The 23,314-nt window shown below is 37.5% G+C and overlaps 1 protein-coding gene across 2 annotated transcripts; it reads right to left on the minus strand.

Annotated features, from left to right (window-relative positions):
• Positions 1-818: 818 nt before the first annotated feature.
• HERPUD2 (HERPUD family member 2) lies at positions 819-22,990 on the minus strand. 2 transcript variants are annotated; one of them, XM_082479792.1, is made up of 9 exons: positions 22,933-22,990; positions 22,365-22,725; positions 16,546-16,623; positions 13,099-13,212; positions 10,861-11,018; positions 4,691-4,813; positions 4,035-4,358; positions 2,795-2,909; positions 819-2,453 (listed from the first exon to the last, which is right to left on the minus strand). In XM_082479792.1, the coding sequence occupies exons 2-9, from the start codon at positions 22,509-22,511 to the stop codon at positions 2,292-2,294; spliced, it is 1,221 nt and encodes a 406-aa protein (XP_082335918.1). In that variant the 5' UTR covers positions 22,512-22,725; positions 22,933-22,990; the 3' UTR covers positions 819-2,291. The 2 variants fall into 2 exon arrangements, with proteins under 2 accessions (XP_082335918.1, XP_082335919.1); XM_082479793.1 differs by lacking the exons at positions 13,099-13,212; positions 16,546-16,623; positions 22,933-22,990 and having other exon boundaries at positions 22,365-22,895.
• Positions 22,991-23,314: the final 324 nt, after the last annotated feature.

Below are 23,314 nucleotides of genomic sequence, written 5' to 3' on the forward strand. Positions count from 1 at the left end.
CACCAATTGCTTCCTATAGCATGGACAACAAAAGAAACCTAAATAATGACAACAAGAACAAGAATTAACTAACAGCTGTTAGTAACTGGATACCAGTAGGTCATAACTGCATAGGCTACAGATACCCTAACCCCAGGACAAGAAGAAAAATGAACTTTTGGGAAAAGTAAGAGAGAGAGAACACACAGGTAAAATAGATGAAACCTCTTCAGGGCATTTCAAAAATAAGTCTTACCGCATCCAAGACTGCCACTCTGTGCCATTCCTTTCAAAATGTAAGGTTTTGTAATAGTTCTAAAATGTTAGTCAAATTAAATCCATCCACCAAATTCAAAGGGTAAAATTTCTTGGACATGGTCTACACATTTTATGTTTACGTAGTAAAGAGCCTAAATTGAGAGTAGGTCTCCACAGTAACACAGGAGACCTTATCACTCTCTACAACTACCTGAGAGGAGGTCGTAGCGAGGTGGGGGTCAGTCTCTTCTCCCAAGTGACAAGTGATAGAACAAGAGGAAAAGGCCTTAAGTTGCCCCAGGGGAGGTTTAGATTGGTTATTGGGGAAAATCTCTTCACTGAAAGGGTTATCAAACATTGGACCAGGCTGCCCAAGGAAGCGGTTGAATCACCACCCCTGGAGGGGTTTCAAAGACCTGTAGATGTGGTGCCGAGGGACATGGTTTAGTGGTAATGAGGCAGTGCTAGTTTAACGGTTGGACGCGATGATCTTAAAGGTCTCTTCCAACCAAAATGATTCTATCATTCTATGGGAGTAAAGCATCATAATTAAACATGATTTATTCATCACTGTTGCCTATACAGCAAATAAAATAACTAATGTTTGTGAGACTTACATTTCTATTTCTCCTTTTGACAGATTTGTACATGAGAATCCTTTTGTAAGTAAAAAATCATTCCATTTAAGCTGTTTAAATTAAAATTGTTACTCAAATTTATTTTTTCCAGTTGGGAGTCAACTCTCCATAAGGCCCAGAAATCCTGACAAATGCTTCAAAATTTTTTTAACCTTTAAAACTTCACTACATAGCTTCAGCACTTTTACATGAGCAAGCAAAACATAAACCCTTATTTCTCACTTGTTCATACCTATTTAAGAGCTTTGCCCTGTACCTGGAAATTAGAAAACAGGATAAGCTTTGTTTTGGTTGTAGTATGAAAGAATGTTTGCAGCCATTTTTGTGTTAGATAACACACGATAACTTCAGAATTAGGAACAAAAATAAATTAATCTTCTTATTAAAACCTAAAGAAAGCAACCAAAACCAAACTGACAATAGCACTGTACTATTATCTCATATATAATTTTCCTTTTCTCAGTTTTAATTAGGTTAACTTTAAGAATACAGATATCCTGCTGTTGAGATCATATCCATAATTGTGTATGCGTTGCTACAAACATACCACTTTAGTCAATACCAGTAATGCCACCATAACTTTATTCCACTCTCAAATCATATCCTTATCTTTAATGATGCACTATTTAGTTGTTTGCATTCAAATATGCATAAACATCCAAAAGAGTTACCGTAACAGTTTTTATTAAAAAAACCTAGTGTACATGTTTTTCCCCCAGTACAGTAATATTTTTCTTAAAAAGTACTGTATGTATCAAACACTTAAGGTTTATCCCATCACTGTCAATTATCTTTGAAGAGCTGTCAAACATCTCCAACTTTAGTGAACTTCAGTATAGCCTCAAGAAAAAGCTTTTAGCTTTCTAGATGTACGAGAAGAGGCTTAGTATTTTGTGGCATGAAGACAACACGCCATTAACAAGTAATCCTTGTGTTTACAGCATTCTTTCCGGAATGATACAAACTCCAAATCCCAAATGATAATTCATATCCTGCATAAAACTAACAGAAGATACATTAGTGATTCAGATGAATAGATAGCCTTTGGAAAGGTTTGTCAACATTCGTATTTTTAACAGCTCTTTAAAGAGGTAATGGTGCAGATTAAGTACAAGCTTTTTGCCTCAGTATAATACACATTTGAAATTAAAATAAAACATGGAAGACCAGTATCTTTACGTTTTATTCTTCAGAAAAAGAAGAATCTTAAAGAAAGCATTTAGTAGTCCACTTGTGCTTAAAATATTCAATGCATGAGAAAGCCAAAAGAAAAAAAATACACATTTTTGTACACCATGATCAAAAAGATAACATTATAAATTTTCAGAAATTGCACTGTATTTAAAACACTCTCTAGAATCCGCTCCACTTCTACGTATGGCTACTGAGGCTGCCCGACACAGTTCCTTTTCCACTTTAATTGCCAACCTGTGGAGGCCCTTCAGGGATGAGCGATGTGAAGAAGGTTGTGATAAAGGACCAAGCAGAAGCCATGAATCCAGGCTGCTGCTCTGTACTGGCATCTTCACCTGCATCTTCTCCGCTGTCTTCATCAATCCCATCATCCATAAGTCGTTCCTTTAAAAACAGAAATTGAAGCAATTCAACTGCTTCTTTCCAGAGCTCTGACATAAGGTAACCAGCAGTACCTTCCTATGTTAAGTAACTTCCCTAAGAACAACCTTCTGAAGAATAAGTAGCATGAAGAAAGTCTGTGACTGAAGTAGAGACGATCAAGTAATTGTCAGACTGGAAAAATACAGAATTTAAGCAGCAGGCACAACACTGAGGACAATGCTGAAAGCTTTCTGGTTAAACCAACTGCATTTCATGAAAGTTGACTTTCTTGTTCAGGCATTACAGCATACTTGACAATATAACACATAGGAGTCTCAAAAGACATGTCTGCTCTTACTCACCATCTCTTCAAGATCAGGATTATTTGCATGTTGCCCATCACGGTTCACTTCCACATTATTGGCTGCCTGTTGTTGGCCTCCCTCTTGCCTAAAGGGAAACCATCCTGCTTGGTGCCTTCATAAGAAAAGGGAACAGTTGAAAACCTCTCTTTTGAAAGGAATAAAAAGACTTTTCTGACACAGCTAACGACTGCAGTAGATTCTTCAAGTAGAATGAAGCTGCATGCATTTTCTGCAAGTCTTACTTCTAGATCAGATGGCTATTCTTTGACATCTGGGTTAAGAATGGCCTTGCTAAGCGCTGTTCTTTAAGTTTCAGAAGTGCTGTTCGCAACCCTCTGCTACGGAAGATGAATAATTTACCACGATTAGATGATTAAATCCATAGAATACTTTTTTGGGGTCTCCTCCCCATTTTTATAAGTATTTAAGTTACATTAATTCTCAAATGCAGCCTTAATTTTCATAGTTTAAAGTTGATTTTTTGTAGAAAAAAATTTAAACTTCAGCTGAGGCTTGAACCACATTACCGTTGTAAATTAAATAAGCCTTTCATACATTTTTCAAGTGTGTATATTCTGATTTCAACTCTTGCATCTGCATGAGAAACAGAACAGTCCTTGTGAGGATGAATTACATCAGTCCAAAATATCAAAGATTACTGCTGTTTTCCACTTCTATTGACAACACTAAGGTATTTTCATATATAAAGGGAAGTAATGACAATAGTACTGATATTTCTTCATAAAGCAGAGACAGCGCTTAGGCCTTTAGGATGCCTTGTAAAAAAATTTTTAAGTTCCTGCAATTATACCAGATCTAGTGCCCACCATTACAGTAGCACTACCTTAACTCTGCCTAACACAATTTACTGCACAAATCCCATATGTTATTTTTGAAATATAAATGAGCTTAGCTCTGCAATTTTACTTCCATGAACTTCTTTCCCCTTACCTCCACTTTCTAAATTTCCATCCCAAAACTCTACATTTCTACAACACTGATCCGTTAACTTACTGTAAATATGTTTTGAGAACTTTTTCTTTTTTCATATCAGCTTCTTGGCTTGTTTGAAATTCAATTTTTTAAATTTTTTTTTTTTTTTTTAAACACATTATACTGTAAAGGAGCAGTGCCTGAACTTTTGCATTTGGATAATTTTTCACAATTTAAGTGGATTCTACACTAGCAGCATACTCCACATATCAGATCCGCAGCTGTACTCAACTGTTATACTCACAAATAAACCAGCAGCATGGCTCCCATTACCATGACAAATCGACTGAAGGAAGAATAGAAGTATACAATGCTCAGAAGAATTGCTGCTCTAGAAAACGTGTACATCCAGTCCAGCCAGTCCCGGTTGAAGTCCTCCTCATTCACTACCGGGCCACCCTGTGCATTCATCTGAACATTCGGGTTTATGGGTCTGTTCTCCTGGACGGCTACATTTGGTGCTGCTGCGGGCTCATTTGCAGGAACATGTTCTGAATTTACAGCCTGCGCAACTGCAGATCTCGCTGGCTCAGTGCTCGAAGTCACTTGGGCTGAAACAGCAGCTTGGCTAAAAATTTAAACATAAAACTAGTTTGTCAAAGAATATGCATGAAAATTTCTAAGCCTATTCTTGTCTTCTTTTCTACACTAATAAAAACAAAGTTTCAGAATGTAATATACATGTCAAAACAAACTGTATTTTCCCTTAAATCTTTGCTTATTAATGCATTAATATAATTCCAATACAAAACTAGATTTTATAACTTGTTGGACAAAACTTACTGTAAAACATCACTGCCAGACAAAATAAACACATACATTTTGATCCTGCAAACAACATTTAAGTTTTTAATACCTTCCTTTCAGTAGTGTAACTTAGTACTAATAATGCAGACTTACTATTGCATGTAGTACTGACGTGCATACATTTGTTGCCACCAGATCATCTGTAAGGGACTAAATGCAGGATACATAGAAAATCCAGCAGGAACACCTTGGCCTGGAAATTGGTTGCCTATATTGCTATAAGAGGATTTAAAGAAAAATATACAGTTCTAAATTGCCAGTTTTATAAAATGCACCAATATTAAAACCAATTAAAGTAGCATTCTTCCTCTCACTTGTCCCCTATAATAATGCACTGAAATAACACTGAAAAGACATGTAGTGACATTGTCCCACCCATTCCAAAAAAACACTATATTTTCATACAAGAAATTAATCAGGAAAGTTATTTCTATAGAAAGAGGATTTGTGTCTTTGTACTTAGATGTCTGTCGCTAGCCGCATGTCTCAAAAAAAAAAATATTGAAAATTTTTCAAAATTGTATATACATATATATATAAACTGCAGAAATTCTTCCACAGACTTCCTTTTAAGTTCAAAGGTCACCCTTAAAGGCACTGCAGGAGCTGTAAAGGGAAAGCTTACTAGCATCTGTAACTTTCTTTTAGAAGCAATACCTGAAATACTACTGTGATAAAAGACATGAAGAAATGAACATGAGCAAAGATAACAAACTAATCTTTCAGATACAGCTTCTGAAGAATGCAACTAAGAACACTGTAAATTATTTACTTTCCCCCCCTCAGTATTTTTAACATAAGTGATTCTCATCCCTAAGGTTTTTTAACTCCATTTCACATGCAAGAGATATAAAGCTCCTGTACATAAGTTTTAGCTTTGGTTTTGTCTGCTTTTAAACTTCTTAGCCTCTCTTACCTCCTAGAGCATATAGCATGTTTTGGCAAGATTTCCAACTCTTTCCCCAAAGATTTTGATGTAGTGAACTGTAGTAAACCAGGACATCTTTCAGGACAGCATGAGAGTATAAAGCATGAAGAAAAGTTTATTCAGACTGCAGGTAGCAAAAGCTGAGACTGCTGTAATTGTACTGCAGACTACACCTGTCCCCTAAGTAAGGCACTCCCTGCAAAGATATCACCAAGAGATTTCATTAGTCTACCAGGCATCCAGATATACAAGACATGCCCAGAAAGAAAGATGGGAGGAAGACATTAAAATCTTTTTTCCATCTCACACATGAATAAGTATTTCACTGTAATTTTGGAGAAGAACCTGCCAAGCAACTCCATGGCCTCTACTAAAAATGTTATGTTTGTATTTAGTCACATCCTGTTTTGACAATAGTTTGGGGAAAAAAATAAAGAAAAGAAAGCAAAAGCTATTTTCCTGATACCACATACAAACTGAGATAATCACAGGCAATACTCTAGGCTTCTTTCAGAAATCGCAAAGATGAACTCACAGCCCTGCTGATGCTACTTATTTATGCACAATTAACATGCTGGAACCGCAAAGCTGTCAAGCTGCTACTGAAAAACATCAGTCATGCTTTTACCTTTATGGCTGCATGCTTTAAGAATGTCTTTTTCTATCCCCTGAACTGGCAAACACTTTGAGAAATAAGACTCCTCCAAAATTCATAAAACACTGACCCTCATAAAACATTTCACCCTCAAAATGTAAAGACGATTCAAATATTCCACATGGGTGTCATTATGTACTACGTTGTGACAAATCACTACGCAATGTCTCAATTTCAAGCATGTAGAATCACACAGGGATGCAAACAAGCAGGATCGCTCAACTGTTCAACCACACCTACTTCTCCAACTCAGTCACTGATAAGCAGTGCCACCCAACTTGCCCGAGTGAGTTCTGCAGAAATTCACCAATTCATTTTCTCATCAGTTATAGATTTTAGGGTGGTTCTTTACAACTGCTAAGTTGAGCTCAACAAAAGTTAAGAGGCCTTAGCAGCTCTCCCTCACAGATAAGTCTTGTAAAATATTACAGGATTTGAGCCTCTACTTTCTTCCAAACTCTTTCAAAAGTTGCTTTCTTGATGTCTTAAAGCTTAATAACAGATTAAGAAACCAGTCAACCAAGAAAAACCACAGAAGATTTCAGCTACATCATGTTCTTTGCTTTTCCATTCAAATATTTTGACAGGGTTGTTTTTTTTTTTTTTCCTTTTTTTTTTTTTTTTTTCTTTCTTCCAGTAGCTTTTCTAGGGACTTTCTCAGAAGGAAGACTTAACTTTTCAAGATCTGACTCCATTAATGAGAAAAAGTAGACATCAATATTCAAGAACTGGCTTCTGCCTTAGAATGCCAGCCATCTCAGACGTATTTTATTTGCTCATCAAAAATCAGAATGAGGCAGGTGATGTCAATTACACAGTTATTACAGTTGACAGGGTATTAAGTTAGCTTTTGAAATTGAGGAACAACTCTAAACACAGTATAAGGTATTTCAGTGAGAAGAACCTCTCCAGAAGAAGAGGTTCTTCTCAGCAAAGCAAGCTAGCTTGCTGTTAGAAAAAGGAAAATAGCATGTGCTTTCTCCTCATATTTTTCGAAAAGGAAGAAAGAGAGGCAGGAAGTACTTCAAAAGAATGGCAGCAACAGCACAAAAGGGCAGAGAAGCACACTGGATAGGCACAGGCACTCCAAGAGTGGAGAACAAAGCAGAGCAGACAGTAGAACAGTCAGATAAGTCAGAAAACAGTTTTTAAGGTTTAAATGGTAGAAGTAGATCCAGAATATTCTGAAAAGAAAGATGCATGCTACTCCTTAAATGGCAGAAAGCTCAGAATTACTTCTTTTGATCTATGGAAGACACCTGAAATGAGCTAACTGAGATTCAATTTGAGACGACGGTCAGACTAGTTAGCTAGCATCATTGTGAAGATACTGCTCGCAACTAACAGAAAAATAAGACTTTTTATTCAGTCTTAAAAGCTCAATCTGTCATCTGCATGACTGACAATAACTGCATTTGTTTAATGACCTTGACCCACAAAAACATCTCATTTAGTGTTAGTCTTATATGAGCCTCGGATATCAACTGGAAGTGATATTTCAATATCCTCTGCTATGTTATTTGCTACTTAAAAAAAAAAAAAAAATACAGCGAGCAAAGGCTACTGATGAAGCAAAGTATTTATGTGCTAGAACATACCGTACACCATCAGTATGTCATTTTGTTGTTTGCTTTCAAACATTACTATGTACACAATACGAAAACATTTCATTAGATGGGCTGCCCACACTTGACAAATAATCTCACTGCCTTGATGTTTCTTGTCTGTTTACTGCTTCCAAGTACTCTCCAATCTGAAATGCAAGCCATTTCAGGACGCAAGCCATTTCAGGATGCAAGCCCATCTGTTCTGTTTATACCTGCATAGCACAGTAGGGCCCTGATCCATGACCAAGTTCACAGGAGCAGACAATGCTGCACTTGCTCTCCACAGCAAAAGACTGACTTGGTAGATACAAACTATTTGCCCAGTCCCACCTCAAGTCTAGATTTTTAGAAAACAGCATTTACAGAAGTTCAAAAGCAACAGAAATTTTTAAATTGCTTTCTCTGTAATATTTTTAACAATCTCAGCTGATGTTCCCAACGTGTATTCAACTCGCACATTGAAGCCTTGTGCCAGGAACTGAAAACCCATCAAAACCGTCATTTAATCATCTAACAATCATGTTACTTATTTGTACAAATTACTTTACTAATGAAAGTGTTGCAAAATGTTCAAGAAAACTGCCTCTCACATACATTTTCAAACATCTGGAGACCTTTCCCCATCTGTAGAGCCTACAGACCATCATGCAGGTAGAATAAAAGTGTTTGGTCATGAAAGAGTAAGAAAAATCCACAAGGCAACACAAATTTCAGATACAGATCTTGGTTATGCCTAACAAGTCTCAGTCTGTGCATAAATTACATTAAAGCTAGATTTCATCGCCCCAGATCATGTTTAAGAGAGCAGCTAAAAAACAGAAGGCATTTCTTATTGCTGGAATACAAGTAGCACTGCCCTGAAGCAAAACCAGATGCATCTGAGAAGATTACTGAAAGCATTAAAAAGGGTTTTTTAAGACAACAGCAAACTACAGCAGGCACTGGCACAGGCTATTTGGAGTGGAGCACAGCCAGTGCCTAGCAGTCTGCAGCAAAGATCTACCTAAAGTTCTGAGTTCCATTAAATTACTTTTACAAAAAAGGCCTAAGATTATTTAAGGTTCCTTTATTTTTGGCATTTCTTTTCAGGTCAGGACTGCACTTTAGAAGCAAATCTCCAGTTACTTCATCTTACTACAGTTTTGTTTGTACCACAGAATGCTCTTGAATCACCATCTGAATTCCTTCTGGATTACACTAAATGAAAGACATGATTTAGGTACACTGCTAATGCTCCTTAGCCACAAATAGGCACCTATTCCAGGTGACAAGACTAGAGATAGTCCAAAAAAGACAGGAAACCCTGAAATACATGCAGTGTTGATGTCAGGTTCTCAGCACCTCTTTCAGTCTACAGATTCACTCCTCTCAATCTCTTGCCAATTCACTCCTCTCAATGTACTTGCCAATACAGACATAGACTTAGTATTTTTATTTAAGTTATTCTTTTTCCAAACACAGTAATGTCTTCCAAACTGATGCTTCTTACTGTATTTTAATTGAATTATTTCAGGTAAAAGACTGAACAATGATTCTGTTGCCTTTTTGAAGTCCATAGGCTATTCAGTTCACCATGCTTACTGACGAAAAACTTATTCTCAGGGTATGCTTATGTGAAAAGCTAATTAAGAAAACATTAAAGCTTCTTAGAGGTTCATAATTTACACAACATACAATATATTGCTTCCGGAATTAATTTACATTACACCAAACAGCAGTCTGACAGTCACCCCTGCGTCACCTAGCTTTGTCATAAAGGGAAGTAAAACCACTTCCATGGAGATGCACGTGGTCAGAATAACGTAAGTGCTCCACCCACTGCAAAGGCAATTTCTTGCCAGTAGGCAGTACATTTCAGATAAATAATAAAAAGGACTTGAAGGAATTCAGGATGAAAACTAGTAAGACTAGTAAAGTATAGGTTAACTATAACAAGAGAGCAAGTAAATTGAACTGAAACTAAACAAATTTTCAACAGTTCTTGACATTTGTTTTCTTTCCAGTGACAGAAACAATTGTTACTACTAGCAGGTTCGTATTTTTTTTTGTTTCAACATTCTCCAAAGAAAATCTCTAGAATCTATACAGTACTGGGAAAAGAAATCTTTAGAGCGTTCCCTGAGGAAATGACAGCTATCGTCTCAGAATGCACTACCCTCCTCCTCCCATTTTCTCCTTTGAAGAAAATTTGAAAAAGAAATTTTTTAAGAAGCTGCAAAGGTCACGTGGGTTAAAAATTCCTAAAGCTGCTTTTTAAGGGGAAAAAAAAATAATTACGGAATCTTGAAAGTTACATAATAACAATCATAGAATGGTTTAGGTTGGAAAGGACCTTGAAGATCATCGAGTTCCAAGCCCCCTGCCATAGGCAGGGACACCTCCCACTAGACCAGGTTGCCCAAGGCCACGTCCAGCCTGGCCTTGAACACCTCCAGGGATGGGGACTCAACAACCTCTCTGGGCAACCTGTTCCAGTGCCTTACCACCCTCAAAGTGAAAAACTTCTTCCTAATGTTCAATCTGATACAAAAATGTATACTGGTTACATTTCATTGGTATGCATTAATATACTTGAAAATTCTATTGTAGATACACAAACACTTACATGTACTCAAAACACCTGCATATTATTTCTACAGTTGAATCCAATATGGAGAAGTGAAGAGTTACATCTCCTATGTGTCAAAAACTAAGCAGCATCATATTCTGATAAGGATTTACTATTAACAATTACAATAAAGGACTAGAAAAAGCAACCAGAAATAATAATTTTATCAGTTACATCACTAACTACATCCACTAGATAAATATTACAGCTGCACTTATCAACAGAAACTTCAGGGCAGAAAGCATGAACCGAAAATGAAAACCAGCCTGAAGGGAAGGCACCAAGAATACTCTTTGACTCCTGGCTAAAAACTGTTCATACTAAAAATGTTTCTAAATGTGACTTATGTTTCAAGATGACTAGCCAAATCATTTTGCAGACCATGAAAGAAACATAATTGTAACTGAACATTTAAAGTACTTTAAAGAGTATCAAAGAGCTGAGGACTGCTTCAATCTCACTTACCCTTGCATTAAATAGGGGAACTGGTGGCTTGGTATGGGATTGCTTTGTGCTTGCGGAAGATTACGATGCCTCATTCCATCTGCACTAGTGTTCAATGATGTAGATGAAGGTTCTTGGTTTGTGGATGAGGCAGCAGTTGATCCAGAACGGTCCAAATTCTTAAAAATAAATAAAACCGAGGTTGGGGATTTTTTTTGCTAGTTACGAGATTTACTACTGTTTCTTAAAAAAACGATTTGCGTTAATGTTTTGTCACAAGTTTTATTGAGAACGTAAGCACCAGGCAAGTCTTCTGGGGTTTTATTGGTTCTGGCAAGCCTTTAGTAAAAACAGAAATTCAAAACTGCACTCAGGTGCGCATATAAAAACAGTGAAGTTTTCAGACAGACTCAATGCCTCATAGATCCCAGAGGAAAATCACAAGTCACTGGGAACGAAAGTTTCAAAAAGCTGAATCAAAATAAAGCTTAATCCACAGAATATTTAGCAGCAACAAAAATTCGAGCAGCTAGCGTTAAGGAAAGTAACTACAACCTCAAGATACGACTTTCTATTCAGAGAAAACAGTGTCTGCAGTGGCTTAAAATACCATTCCTCTATTCTTGTCTTCAGTTTCCCCTTCTACTCAGCACTGTCTTCACTGTGTCATCTGCCCAACCCGAAGTGCTGTGTTCCCTGCTGGGAGAGGACAGGAGGTGGGAATAGTGAAGCCGCTAGGAACTACTTACGCTCCTACAAACACGCCTAAAACTAGCGTGTCAGACCTCTGATGCTTTCCAAGATCAACACTTAACCCTGGAAGCAGGACAACAGCTGGTTCTCCTAGATTATTTGCCACCATAACAAGACTGCAATTTGGCCATTGAGATGCATTATTTTAGTTTTAATAAATCCCCAAATCCTGTTGCTAAGCTTAACTGTAATGTTTACTCAGTAGAAAATCTTTGTCAACTTCGATAACTCAGGAAGCGAGGAGCTGCCATTACTTAAGACATCCATATCACATTTGTCCTACAAAGGAAAACAAGAAAAATTTACCACTAGAGAGTGTGTGGGGGGGGTAAAAATAAAAAACGAACAACAAAAGCCATTCAAGCTTTGGGTTTAGGTTGTTTCCTTCAAAGTATTATGACCTTAATGCTGTGCGTACTGACTGCTATAAGCAGTTATTAATACAATCATTTAAACACAACATTTAGAACTGATCTATGTAGCAATAGAACAATAACAAAAAAAGGCTCTTTGTTGTCCTGTCTGCAGAGACAGAAACACAGCCTTTGAAGAGATGATAGAACCAGTGTCCATTCTCTACTATTGCTTAAACTGCTCACGTTTCTGACTGCCACATAGCAGTCAGAAACAGTACCCTACCAACAGAGGAATGACAACAGACAGCTTATTACTGGGAGGGTATTCCCCATACACTGATAATCAACGCACCGCAGATGAGAAATACCTACAATGGTACTGTATACATTCCCTTCTGACTAACCTTCAAAGGTCGCTTAGTGATACTGCCTGCTCTGGAAAAAGCCAACAGAATTACAGCGATGAAGATCAAGTCATCAACAGACACATTAATTGCCCTTCTATTAAAACAGAGTACAACCGAGGAACATCATTTTTGGAGAGTGTGAAGAGGGGAAGACTACGAACACACTGAACAAAAGCGTTCTGTAAGCAGCTTAAGTAATAAAATGTTAAGAACACTGTCTACTTCTCACTGTCTTACAGACACTAAGACTACCTTGAAGCTACTACATAAGTACTGGCCAATTTCTGTCAAGCAGAAGGAACGCTGGCCAAGCTCCACCTGTCTATTTCACCACAAGGGTACTAATTTGACTGGTCTCTCTTCAGCAGTACAAATTTTCACAAATAAATTACAACTTTTTTTTTTTTAATCTGAACACACTGCTCAATTTCCCCAAAGATATGGGGACATGGAGACAAAGAAAAATGTACTTTTTGATAAAGAAAAGTGTTAAAAATAAAGAATAGCTTAGAAAAAGTAGTGTTTTATCATCATGTAATAAACAACTGTTACAATTTGAAAATATTGTATATTTTGTAAAGTGACACCCTTAAATAATCCAGTCTAATTGTACAAATTCATATGGCATGCTCTGCTTTCACCACACTATTTTATAGTCAAATTTCAAAAATTACAAGAGAAATTTCTGGAAAGCTTCCTCGAGGTAGAAGAAATTCATGTTCTGTGTATAAAAAAAAACTCACTGAGCTACTGCTGGAGGTTGAAGTTCCATGACCTTCTCTACTGGTGCTGGGTTTTGGAGAACTTGGGGGTGTCCGGGAGGTACATACCAGATGAACCATATGATATTCATCTTGCTAAAAATTAAAAAAATTTGAGAATTAAAGAATATTGAACTAAAGCAACAATATTTGAGAAATTTACAAGCAAAAAACGTCTTTAAGAATCCACTTTCAAAGTTGCATTTGCAATCAGTAAAGAAACATTATGCAAAATGGAGAGACCATAAAGCAAAACTTGAGCCTAGCATAAAAGAAGCCTACTGTTTCATAGCTAATGTTTTCTTAGCAGGTGTCCACAATAACATATTGAACATTCACTTACCCCCAGTTTTCCCTAAAACTGCAGTATAGCAGAACCAGTGGAAGACCACACAGAGAAACATGAGAAAGTGTATCATAAGCTTTGACTTTTATTTTGGCAAAAATCTCAAACCCTTTACAGGGCTTGATTTCCCTAAGTTAAGAATGCTTACATTTGCACTGAGATCTAATGAAGAGTGTTAATCAATAAAGACATTGAGGTAAATAAAAAATGTAGGAGCTGGAATTCCACAAGCAGACCAAGATAAGAAAAATGTAACTGCCTCCACCTCACTCCAGTCTAAGTTTGGCTCAAGCATAACCTGCAGACCCCCAACTGAAGATATTCCACAGTCAGGGAATGATATTCAGAAGTGCTAGATGGGACCTGAGTATTCCTAAATATTCAAAAGTGAGGAAGCACCACTTGAAGCCACGTGAGCATGCAAGTAATCCGCCCACGCCTATTCTTCATGAGTATGCTCCCCCTGAAATACGGATGTGGTAACACCTTCAATCTGAAGCTATTTCACTCTACCAAATGAAAACACCCCACTACATCAGCATGCCTGAAGCTTTATATGGCCATAGCAACAACAACAGCTATGACTGTATTTTAATTGCACACTACAGCTTCTTCAGTAACCAAATTTCAAACAAGAAAAGAAGCAAAAAAAATTTTGTCCTCTTTTGAAATCAGTGTGGTGCAGTCAAGCTGCAGTTTTTAATGAGATAACATTTAGAAATACCAGGCTTGGAGGGTTTGGGTTTTTTTAAGCTATTAAAAAAAAATGTTAAAACACACGCTTACTCATTTTTAAGTTTCAATCTTTAGGAATAAAGAAAACTGGGTAACTGCTTTTATACACCATTGTGCATTACTGCTAGCATAGCCTATCCGCATCCATTCATTTAAACTCCTCCACATGAATCAGCTTCTAGCCCCAAGCACAGCCTTATTATTACATTAAGTGTAGCTTCTTACTACTTGGTGATAGTAAGCAATGATCACAGAGCACTGAACACAGGTGATCAGCATTCTACCCACATCAAAAGCCTCTTAACCTAACTCGTTACCTTCCTACTAGATAAGAACTCAGGCCACTTGGAGAGGCAAAGGGAGCTAGACATATTACTTGTAATCTCACAGTATACAGCTTTACTCAGTGTGACAGTTTACTGTAATTTATTTCTATTTATCCATACCGTGCTGAACGTCACCATCCTTGAAGAGTACCACAACTTACAGCCTCAAGGTATTTTGTATCAGCACAATGACACTGCTCAGTATCAAAGAATAAGTATCACAAAGCGATTTTGAGATTTATTAAATCCTCAGATAATAGCAGGAATTTATAGCTCATCAAGTAGGAATAATATGGCAGAGAATGAGATTGAACTTAAAAGTAATCATACCTTTTTTTCCAAAAGCTTTTAGAAGCTTGAGTACTCCTCTTCTTTGAACGCAGATTTTTAACTTTGTGCTTAAGACTCATGTTTCTAAATTCACTGAATTTCTTTAACTAAACCCAAGGCCTCTGGCTACTAAAATGCCTTTAAAGTCAAATATAGCCCCTGTATAGTGAAGGAAGCCATTAGTTAGGCAAAGTTTCTCCTCTAGAACACAAGCAAGGTTTGAAATTGTGTTTCCTAAAACTAGCCTGCGGTAAGTAGGCCAAGTGAATTTAAGGGATTCAGACTTCATTTTGTCCTTAACAATCAAAACTAAGCTTTGAGGTAAGTTATATAAGCATTTTCATGAACTGAAGTGGTACAAGATATACACTGGTTGGCAACAATCCAGCTCCAGTTTTCTAGTAAACCTATACATAGTAAGTTTCAATCATTTTTTGGTAAGCAGTTAAAGCCTATTTAATAAAACCTATTTCAGAATGAAGATTATAAAGTAACAACAGCATTAGTCTGCTCAAGCAATACCCAAGATTCCTCTGCATACGTTTCTCCATACTTAATATGGAAGTTCAGTTTCTCGCTTTCACGAAAGCATTGCTCTCCTTTAGAGACTTTCCTCCATACTAAATATTAAAACGTAACCCACTCCTGTAGCCTGTCCATGGATTTTTACCATAATACATTACAAAAAAAAAGTATCATTACCAACAGCCAGGTACTGTATTACAAAGGTTACCTATTTCATAGGATTAAAAACTGTGTAATTGTTTAATGATCTAAAGTATTTTCCAAATACAGCTATTGATGCATCCTGATATGTTTACAAGTAGTTTAAAGACTACTGAACATAATGCTTTGTTTTCTGTTACCATCAAAATTGAAACAAAGTTGTTGATAATCTGCCCTAAATGTCATCTTACTCTATAAATTTTTAAGAACTTTACTAACTTAATGAAGTCTCATTACTTGGTAGCATCAATCCAAACCATCTAAACCAATTTGAACCAATTTGAGAAACAAGTACATGTATTTCAAGATTTCCTACATCACGTCATGTGTATTCAGGATTTGGATTTAATTTAAACATTCACTGGAGAATGCAAATTTAGATTAGTAAAATTATTTTTTCCAAGATGAACCAGCAGAATAAATAAAAAAGAAAAAAAACCGCAAGAACTTTCAAAGATCATCAGGAACAGCTGATAGCTGACAAATAAAACCAGGACAATAAATAGCTTTCCCAGCAAAACCATTCAGCAATTTAGAATTCCAGGTTTGCATATAAATATATTACCCTTAATTTGTTTATACAAGTGCCATTTTTAATGTAGGTTCTCGGCTTTAAGTACATACAAGAAATGAAATGATGTGCCAAACCAACAGACAGACCTGTTAAATGATTCTGTTTAGGTCATAGTGGGAACCACCCAAAGAAGTCACTCTACACTACATACCACTTGTTTGGAACTTACATAGCCTACTTGCTCTCCCACCAAACATGCCTCAAGCCACAAGTATCACAATCCTACATATAAAGGATACTTGAAAATACATTTTCCTGAACAAATCAACATTACTTGGTTACATCTCTCAATACAACAATGAAAGTCTGAAGGTAAACAACACAAATCCAAATTCCTATTTCCCAAAAAGGGGGTTTGATCAAATAGCATATGGTGTTGATATAAAGCTTACTTTTCTGAGAACATCTTTCAGCTGCAGATGATCAGGAAGCAGTCTGCCAGAATACACCAGTCTCTGATCCTTTGTAGACTAGGAGATGGGACAAAGAAAGGTATTTAGCTTTTTCCTGCCGTACAGATATACAGCTGGAGATAACATTCACAGATGAGAAAACCCCTTATAACTCCAACCACTAACAGATAGCCTTAAAAACATTTCAGAGGCTTCACAAGTCCAACTCACAAATTAATTCTGAAAAAGAATTCTGCTATTACTCACTCAGTGAGAGTACCATAACAATTAATAACACTTAACTGACAAATGCTGCTCAACAAAACTATCAAGTATATTCAAAAATTGCTTGCTTTTAAAGATTTGCTCTTTACCCTGCTCCCATTACCAGACACTTCCTGAAAAAGTAGATGGAAAAGCAGCTGGGGCAAAGAAACAAAACCAAAAAAAGTAGAATTATGGAATGATAATTAAAATATGCAGAAGGGCACAAATCTCAATCTTTTTCAACATGGAATTTCTGTTATTAGTCCCTGCCCCCATCCCCACACCCAAAAAAGAAAAAGAAAAAAAATCACAAGAGGAAACAAGGAGGAAAGCATTAAAAAGGATGAAGCAGCAATTTCTTTTTTTTTTTTTTTTTAAGGTAGCCTTCAAACTTTGGTAACCTTTTTTGCCTGTTCTTACATCTCCATAGTTTAAAATACCTTAGTAATGCAAACAAAGATTTAAAAAAACAAACAAACAAACAAAAAAACCACCAAACCAACCAAACAAATGATACACTATCCATAAATTAATTACTTTTAACTATTCTACAAGGAAGAGATAATGATGAAATTCTCTTTAAAAGGAATCTAGTTGGGGTACCTATCTGAGATGTCCAGTACACTAAAGCAATAGGCACCTTACTTCACTAAATAAAACAAGCAAATAAAAACCCTAACCCCACTCAATTCAGTTTATGCTGTCAGAAAGTTTTAAATAGCCTTAATAGTAGTGGGTCACTAACATGCTCCTTTAAAAAAAAAAAAAAAAAAAAGGAAAGTTCCTAAATATTCACCCATACTGAAAGAATTTTAAAGAAAATCCAACTGTTACATCGGTTCAGTTTAACTACTGCTTGCATCCTAAATTAATACAATAGCATTTATCACTTGAGAGTACTAACATAAACAAATGCTAAATGAAAAAATCTAGCCTAACATCAATGGGACACGCATTATCAGCATTAAATATTTGAAGAATTTCCCCATCATGCAAACATCTCTCCTCTTTCTCTCCCAGCCTTCTGTTGCCCACTCTGCAGTCTTTCCCTAATACTAAGCCACAAATACCTGAAATCCAGATCTCTGTAACTAGAAGTAGCTTTCATAGAAGTTTTAAGATTTTTTTTCTTGCAATACCTTTTACAGATTCCAATAACTTAGCAGAACATAGAAAAGTTGCAGAATTTGTTTTTTCCCTGAAAAAAATCTGGTCATATCACTAGAAAAAAATTACAGATAGTCTAAGCAAATAATTATAAAAAGCATACAGTAAATTTGAGAAGCTTTTGCTTTAACTTTTTTCCCCAAATTCATACTAGCTATTCATGATCAAATAAGTGATAAACATTTCTGTACTATGTGTGGCAGTTTATGCACTCATTTTTTTTAAAGACTTATTTAAAGAAACATTTTCTATATTCTGCATTTTTCTGTATTTTTAATTAGTGATACACTATTTTTGTAGGGCTCATGAAGCAGGGAACTAGTTATTTGAAGCTCTGATGGATAACATACTGAAATGAATCGAACATCAATGCTGTACTATTTCTAATTAAGTTTAAAACAACAACAAAAATGCCTGTCTCTCGTGTCAGACTAAGTTCTTTTGAACTATACTATTTTGCTTGCTCCTTTCAAGCAGTTAACAGGCTGCTAATAGAATACAACCTTATTTGCATTTTGTATTTGGGAAAGGCCTTCTTAGATAAAACAGGATTTTCAGCATGCATCAATATTACAGAAAACTTTGATTTCATGTATAATAGAAACTTGTTGCTTTAGAATGACCAAGGGAGCCAGAAAAGAATTATCAGAAACCTTGTTTCTGGGTTCTGGGATAGATCATCTGGAGATTAATTAGAACAGATAAACAGTTAAAACAAAATAAGCAAAACAAACAAACAAAAAAAAAAAACAACCCAAACTCCAAATCTTTGTACCATCATCCAAAATGTCAATGGAGTGCTGTTTTGCCTATCCCACTCACAATACAGCTTTCTACATGGTCAAATTCAGATTCTTCTCTTCAGTACCTTATATGTGAACCTCTCTTCAATCCCATCTAATTAAGTACCTTCTAAAACACGATACAAGTAGTACTTTTTTAAAAAATATTAATACTCTACAGAGAAGAAACTGCTAGATTAAAATGACCCCTCAAAGCTGACTACTACGTAGCCTTCAGTAATGCGTTTCAGCTCCCTACCAAACCACAAAAGAAAAGTTTACACATATGCCGAGTACTGTTAATTATATTAAGCTAGCGACATTAATGGGGGAAGATGAGGTCTTAAACCCCATACTCTTCCCTACGTAACTTAAATACCTAACTGTGCACTATGGGATTACCATTTGAGATTCTCAGAGTGAAAGCCATCCTCGAATTCTGAAATATTTTTTTTTTTAATGCAGATAGAAGGACAGTTGATAAATGTAAAAACACAGCAATTCACATATATGCCAAAGCAAATGGAAAAGGCATGTAACTCATCCTCTGCCAGAGAAGGTTCACTACCACACCTCCTGCTTCAAGGAACAGCATGCTCACTGCTAGCCCAAACACTGAACTGTTATGAAAAAAGACAATATATATATATATATAATTAGAGCAGTCCCCTTTTCAGAAGCAAGCACATACCATCAGATAAAATTATTCTAGAACCTAAAGTTTAAAAGTGAGGTGGAAGACAGGTTTCAGATCATAATCTAAAAGGTATGTATTTCAAACCAAGAATTCATCAGCTAGCATTACTTTATCTTCTATTTTTCAAGCCAGACTCCTTCTGCAATGCTTAGTCTAAGTTAGCTACACCCAGCACATTACCAAAAACCACCAAACCTAAGCTAAAGCACCAACTTCCTTTAGAAACATAGACAATCTCTAAGCTATCCTGTTTCAGCTACAAGACATTATTTTGGTCACTCAGCCTCTCTCCCATTCTTCCATAGGAAATAAAAATCTAAACAACCACATCAGGTTAGAACTGTAGGCAAAGTATAGGCCAGATGACAGGTACTGAAGGAAATGAGAAACAGCAGTTTTAAATTAACGTTTATGGGTGTAATTGATGCAGCCGTTAATGCACTGAATGTAAGATCTGCCAGACTGAGACATACAGGTTGATTTTCCATGTTTTCTTGTCTTAAATAAACACTTAATTTAGGGACACTGTAACTGCAGTACTCTAGCTATGAAAAACTGGTCCAGTCAGGAAAAAAAAATACTGGCGATTGTGAACCTTAGCATAGACCCACAAACTAATTTAACACTGTTTTAAACCCATTTACCTTATTCAGTGACTTACTTTAGTCAGTATACCAACTTTAATAACAACTAAACCTATTTAAATCTAACGATAACTAAATATGTACATATTCTAAGTAAGTCATTTACACAAATTAATCTGAAAAAAAATCACAAACACCACTGCCTCAAGGCCTAACTTCTCGTTTGCCTGTTTTAACCATATCATTTTCTGAAAATATATTCTTAAAAATTGTAAATTTAAGGACAACATTTACAGTTACCATCAGTTTACTGACTAATTTACAGAGAGAGAATGTGGTCCAAGTCACACATGAAAACTTGAAAGACTATGTATAACAGTGATAGCAACTGATTTCTATTTTACACCCTTCACTTCAAGAACACTGCAATACCTGTATAGAGCATCTGTGTTCTGATATATTCTTGCATTCCTAAAATAGCATTGTAATAGAAGGTATTTCCAGGACCTATCATATTTAGGGAATGTAGAAATTCGATCAACAAGCTTTTGACACTGATCTGGTTTAAAAAGAAAAAAAGAAGGGGAGAGAAAAAAGCTCCTGAAAGCACTAAATACTTAACAAGTTTGAAAGAAAAGCAATCACACTCAACATCAAAAACACATTAAGCCAAAAATACACTTTTCAGTTTTACTATACATAGGACACATCCTGTTAAATACCTTTCTCCCCTCCCATGTTATTACTTGAATTTGAAAGGTTCTATGAAATAAAAATATTGTGTTCGGTTACTAGTTTAATTGCAAGTGTGGTAAACCCAAATTAAATTGGAATTACTGAGACAATTTTCACTAAAGAAACTCCCCATTCTTTAACCCAGAACAATTTTGGGGATTCTGAACTAGTCATTTAATAACAACAGGCATGTTGCGCAATCAATTTTCAACAGAAGAAAGATGCTCTGGGAAACTGAAATTTACTATTATACTACTGGTATAATAATATAACTGGTATAATATAATAACCTACAGTGAAACATTAAAACCTCTAGGAAGAATCCTTAATGAACAAGAAGCCCAATTTAGCAAGATCATAAGATGAGTCAGAAAACTAGTGTTTAAACGCAAATACGTCACAGGAGGAGATTCTAGGGAGGAGGAAAAAGCAGCAATCAGTTGAAGTCATGTATTTGTTTCTTTCACAGCAGATAGACTCTCTCAGCAGAGAATTACAGCAATAACTAAATCCACAAACTCTCAAATACTGCTTAACAGATCTCAATGTACCAGTGACACAGCCTAAGCTGTTGACTGCTTTTCTTCTGCTTTCTCCAAAAGGCAGAAACCCCCTTTGAGACCCAAAGCCACTATTTTGCCTTCCCTCCAACCCTCCCAAAAAAATTAACAGTGTCAATAATTCTTCTACTGAACTAGGTGAATACTAATAATTCACATGATAAACACAACCTTTGTCTGATGTTTTCTACAGCAAGGTCTAGGCCCCACACACTGCTGCAACGTGGAGGCAAAGTCACTCCCTTTATACAGTTTTCTGGAACAAATTGTCAAATGTACTGTTCTATATGACTGCCATTCTAAACAGGTACAGTACTATCTTGCTATTATTATCTGTATCCTTTTTCATAGCCTCTTTTTAATTGCCAAGTTTAGAACTTAAATGAATTTAGAAATAAATCATATTTTACACAGTGAACAAAATAAAGGCATAAGCTTTTACATTAAGTTTCAAAATACAGTTACAACTGTTATACAAGTTTATAGAATATCTGAGAGCAGAATTTTCAGCACAACTTCAAAAAAATGGCTTTTCAGAGGAAAAGGAAATAATTCTGGAGGTTGTTCACGTGCATGTTTCACGTAGTATTATGAATAAACATCTACCTGCTCCACACCTCGGTGAATTCACTAGATCATAGTAACTTTAGGTATATTGCTTAAGTACTGTAATTACTTCAGCCAGAACTCTAACATTTACAGAAATTAGTCTTAGACTGAGTTAACTGAGATATCTAAATTCCACTGCCTAAAAAAGTTACATGGAGCACTAATAGGTGCCTTCAGCGATACCATTTTCTGGACGCTATACTGTGATCTTCTTAAACCATATAAAAGAGGAGCTATCTATATTGCCAACTTCCAACCCAGCCATCACCTCTGCACAGACAGCTCTTTGGCAGCACGGCTCTTCCTTGTTTTTATTTTTGCAGAGTACCCAAGGAAAAGTCTCGATCAACTGCCCAGAAGTTACCGCAACGCCATTCCTACCGACACGACGAAGAAACAGGGCTGGCCCACAACTCACCGGCTTACTGGGGTAGACATCAGAGAGGTGAGATTTTAGCTTGCCCACAGTCCAGTCCAGAAAGCAGTTAATGGTCTGGTCGGTGTATTTCTGGTTGGGGGCCTTGATAATGAGGGTCACCGGGTGATCCACGACGCTTTGGTCCATACTGCTGGCAGGGGGCGGCCTGCCCGGCCCGGCCCGGCCCTGCCCCCCCCCCGCTTCTCTTCTCCCCGGAGAGACGAAGCCGCTCGAATCTCTGGACGCTCCGGGCGGGCTCAGCGGCCGGGGCCGAACTTCCTGGGGAAGCTGAGGGAGCCCATCCCCGTGCTGGCGCTCACACGGCGGGCGGGGCGGAGGCGGTAGAGACACCGGTCGAGGTCTGCCCGCCAGGCGGGGGGGTTGGGGGGGACGACGGGGACACGACACACAAGCAGAGAGAGGGGCGGGTTAGCACGTCACACACAGGCGTCCCCTCCCCCCCTCCGGTAACCACAGCGACGGGGGCTCGCGCGGCGCCAACGGACTCCCTCTCCCGCCCCGACAACCCTCCCGCTGTGCCCACAGAGAAGGAAAGGCAGCCCGGTACCCGGCAAAGCGCCCGCCGACCCGGGCTGGGCCCCGCGGCACCACCTCGACCGGCCGGCCTGCTGTCGCTTGGGTAAAATGGAGACCGGAAACGCGGCGGCGACCCCCTTTCCTCCCTCCGCCCGCTGGGGGGCGCCCGCCGGCCGGGCTGGACCGGGGTCTGCACTGCGCAGGCGCGCTGCGCGGGCAGGGGCGATGTGAGGCGGGGTAATGGCGGCGGGAAGCGCGCGTGAGGCGGCTCTTCCTCAGGGAGGCGCAGAGCATCTGCGGCGTTTTGCTGAGGGGGCAGTAAAGAAAAAGGGGGGCGGGGCGGGGGGAAGGAGGAAGTGGGGGGAAACTGTGTTGGGAGGGCAGGATTCGGGCGTTTTGGAACGATGGTTTTG

Source organism: Vanellus vanellus (assembly GCF_965231255.1).
Source record: "Vanellus vanellus genome assembly, chromosome: 2".
NCBI lineage: Eukaryota > Metazoa > Chordata > Aves > Charadriiformes > Charadriidae > Vanellus > Vanellus vanellus.

Excerpts from the sequence above, each read along its gene's own strand:
- HERPUD2 (XM_082479792.1), bottom strand. The coding sequence starts at position 22,511 with ATGGACCAAAGCGTCGTGGATCACCCGGTGACCCTCATTATCAAGGCC. Across the intron at positions 13,213-16,545 it reads TGAAAGATGTTCTCAGAAAA|CAAGATGAATATCATATGGT; the intron begins GTAAGCTTTATA and ends TTTAATTTTTAG. Across the intron at positions 4,359-4,690 it reads CGTCAGTACTACATGCAATA|CCAAGCTGCTGTTTCAGCCC; the intron begins GTAAGTCTGCAT and ends TTAAATTTTTAG.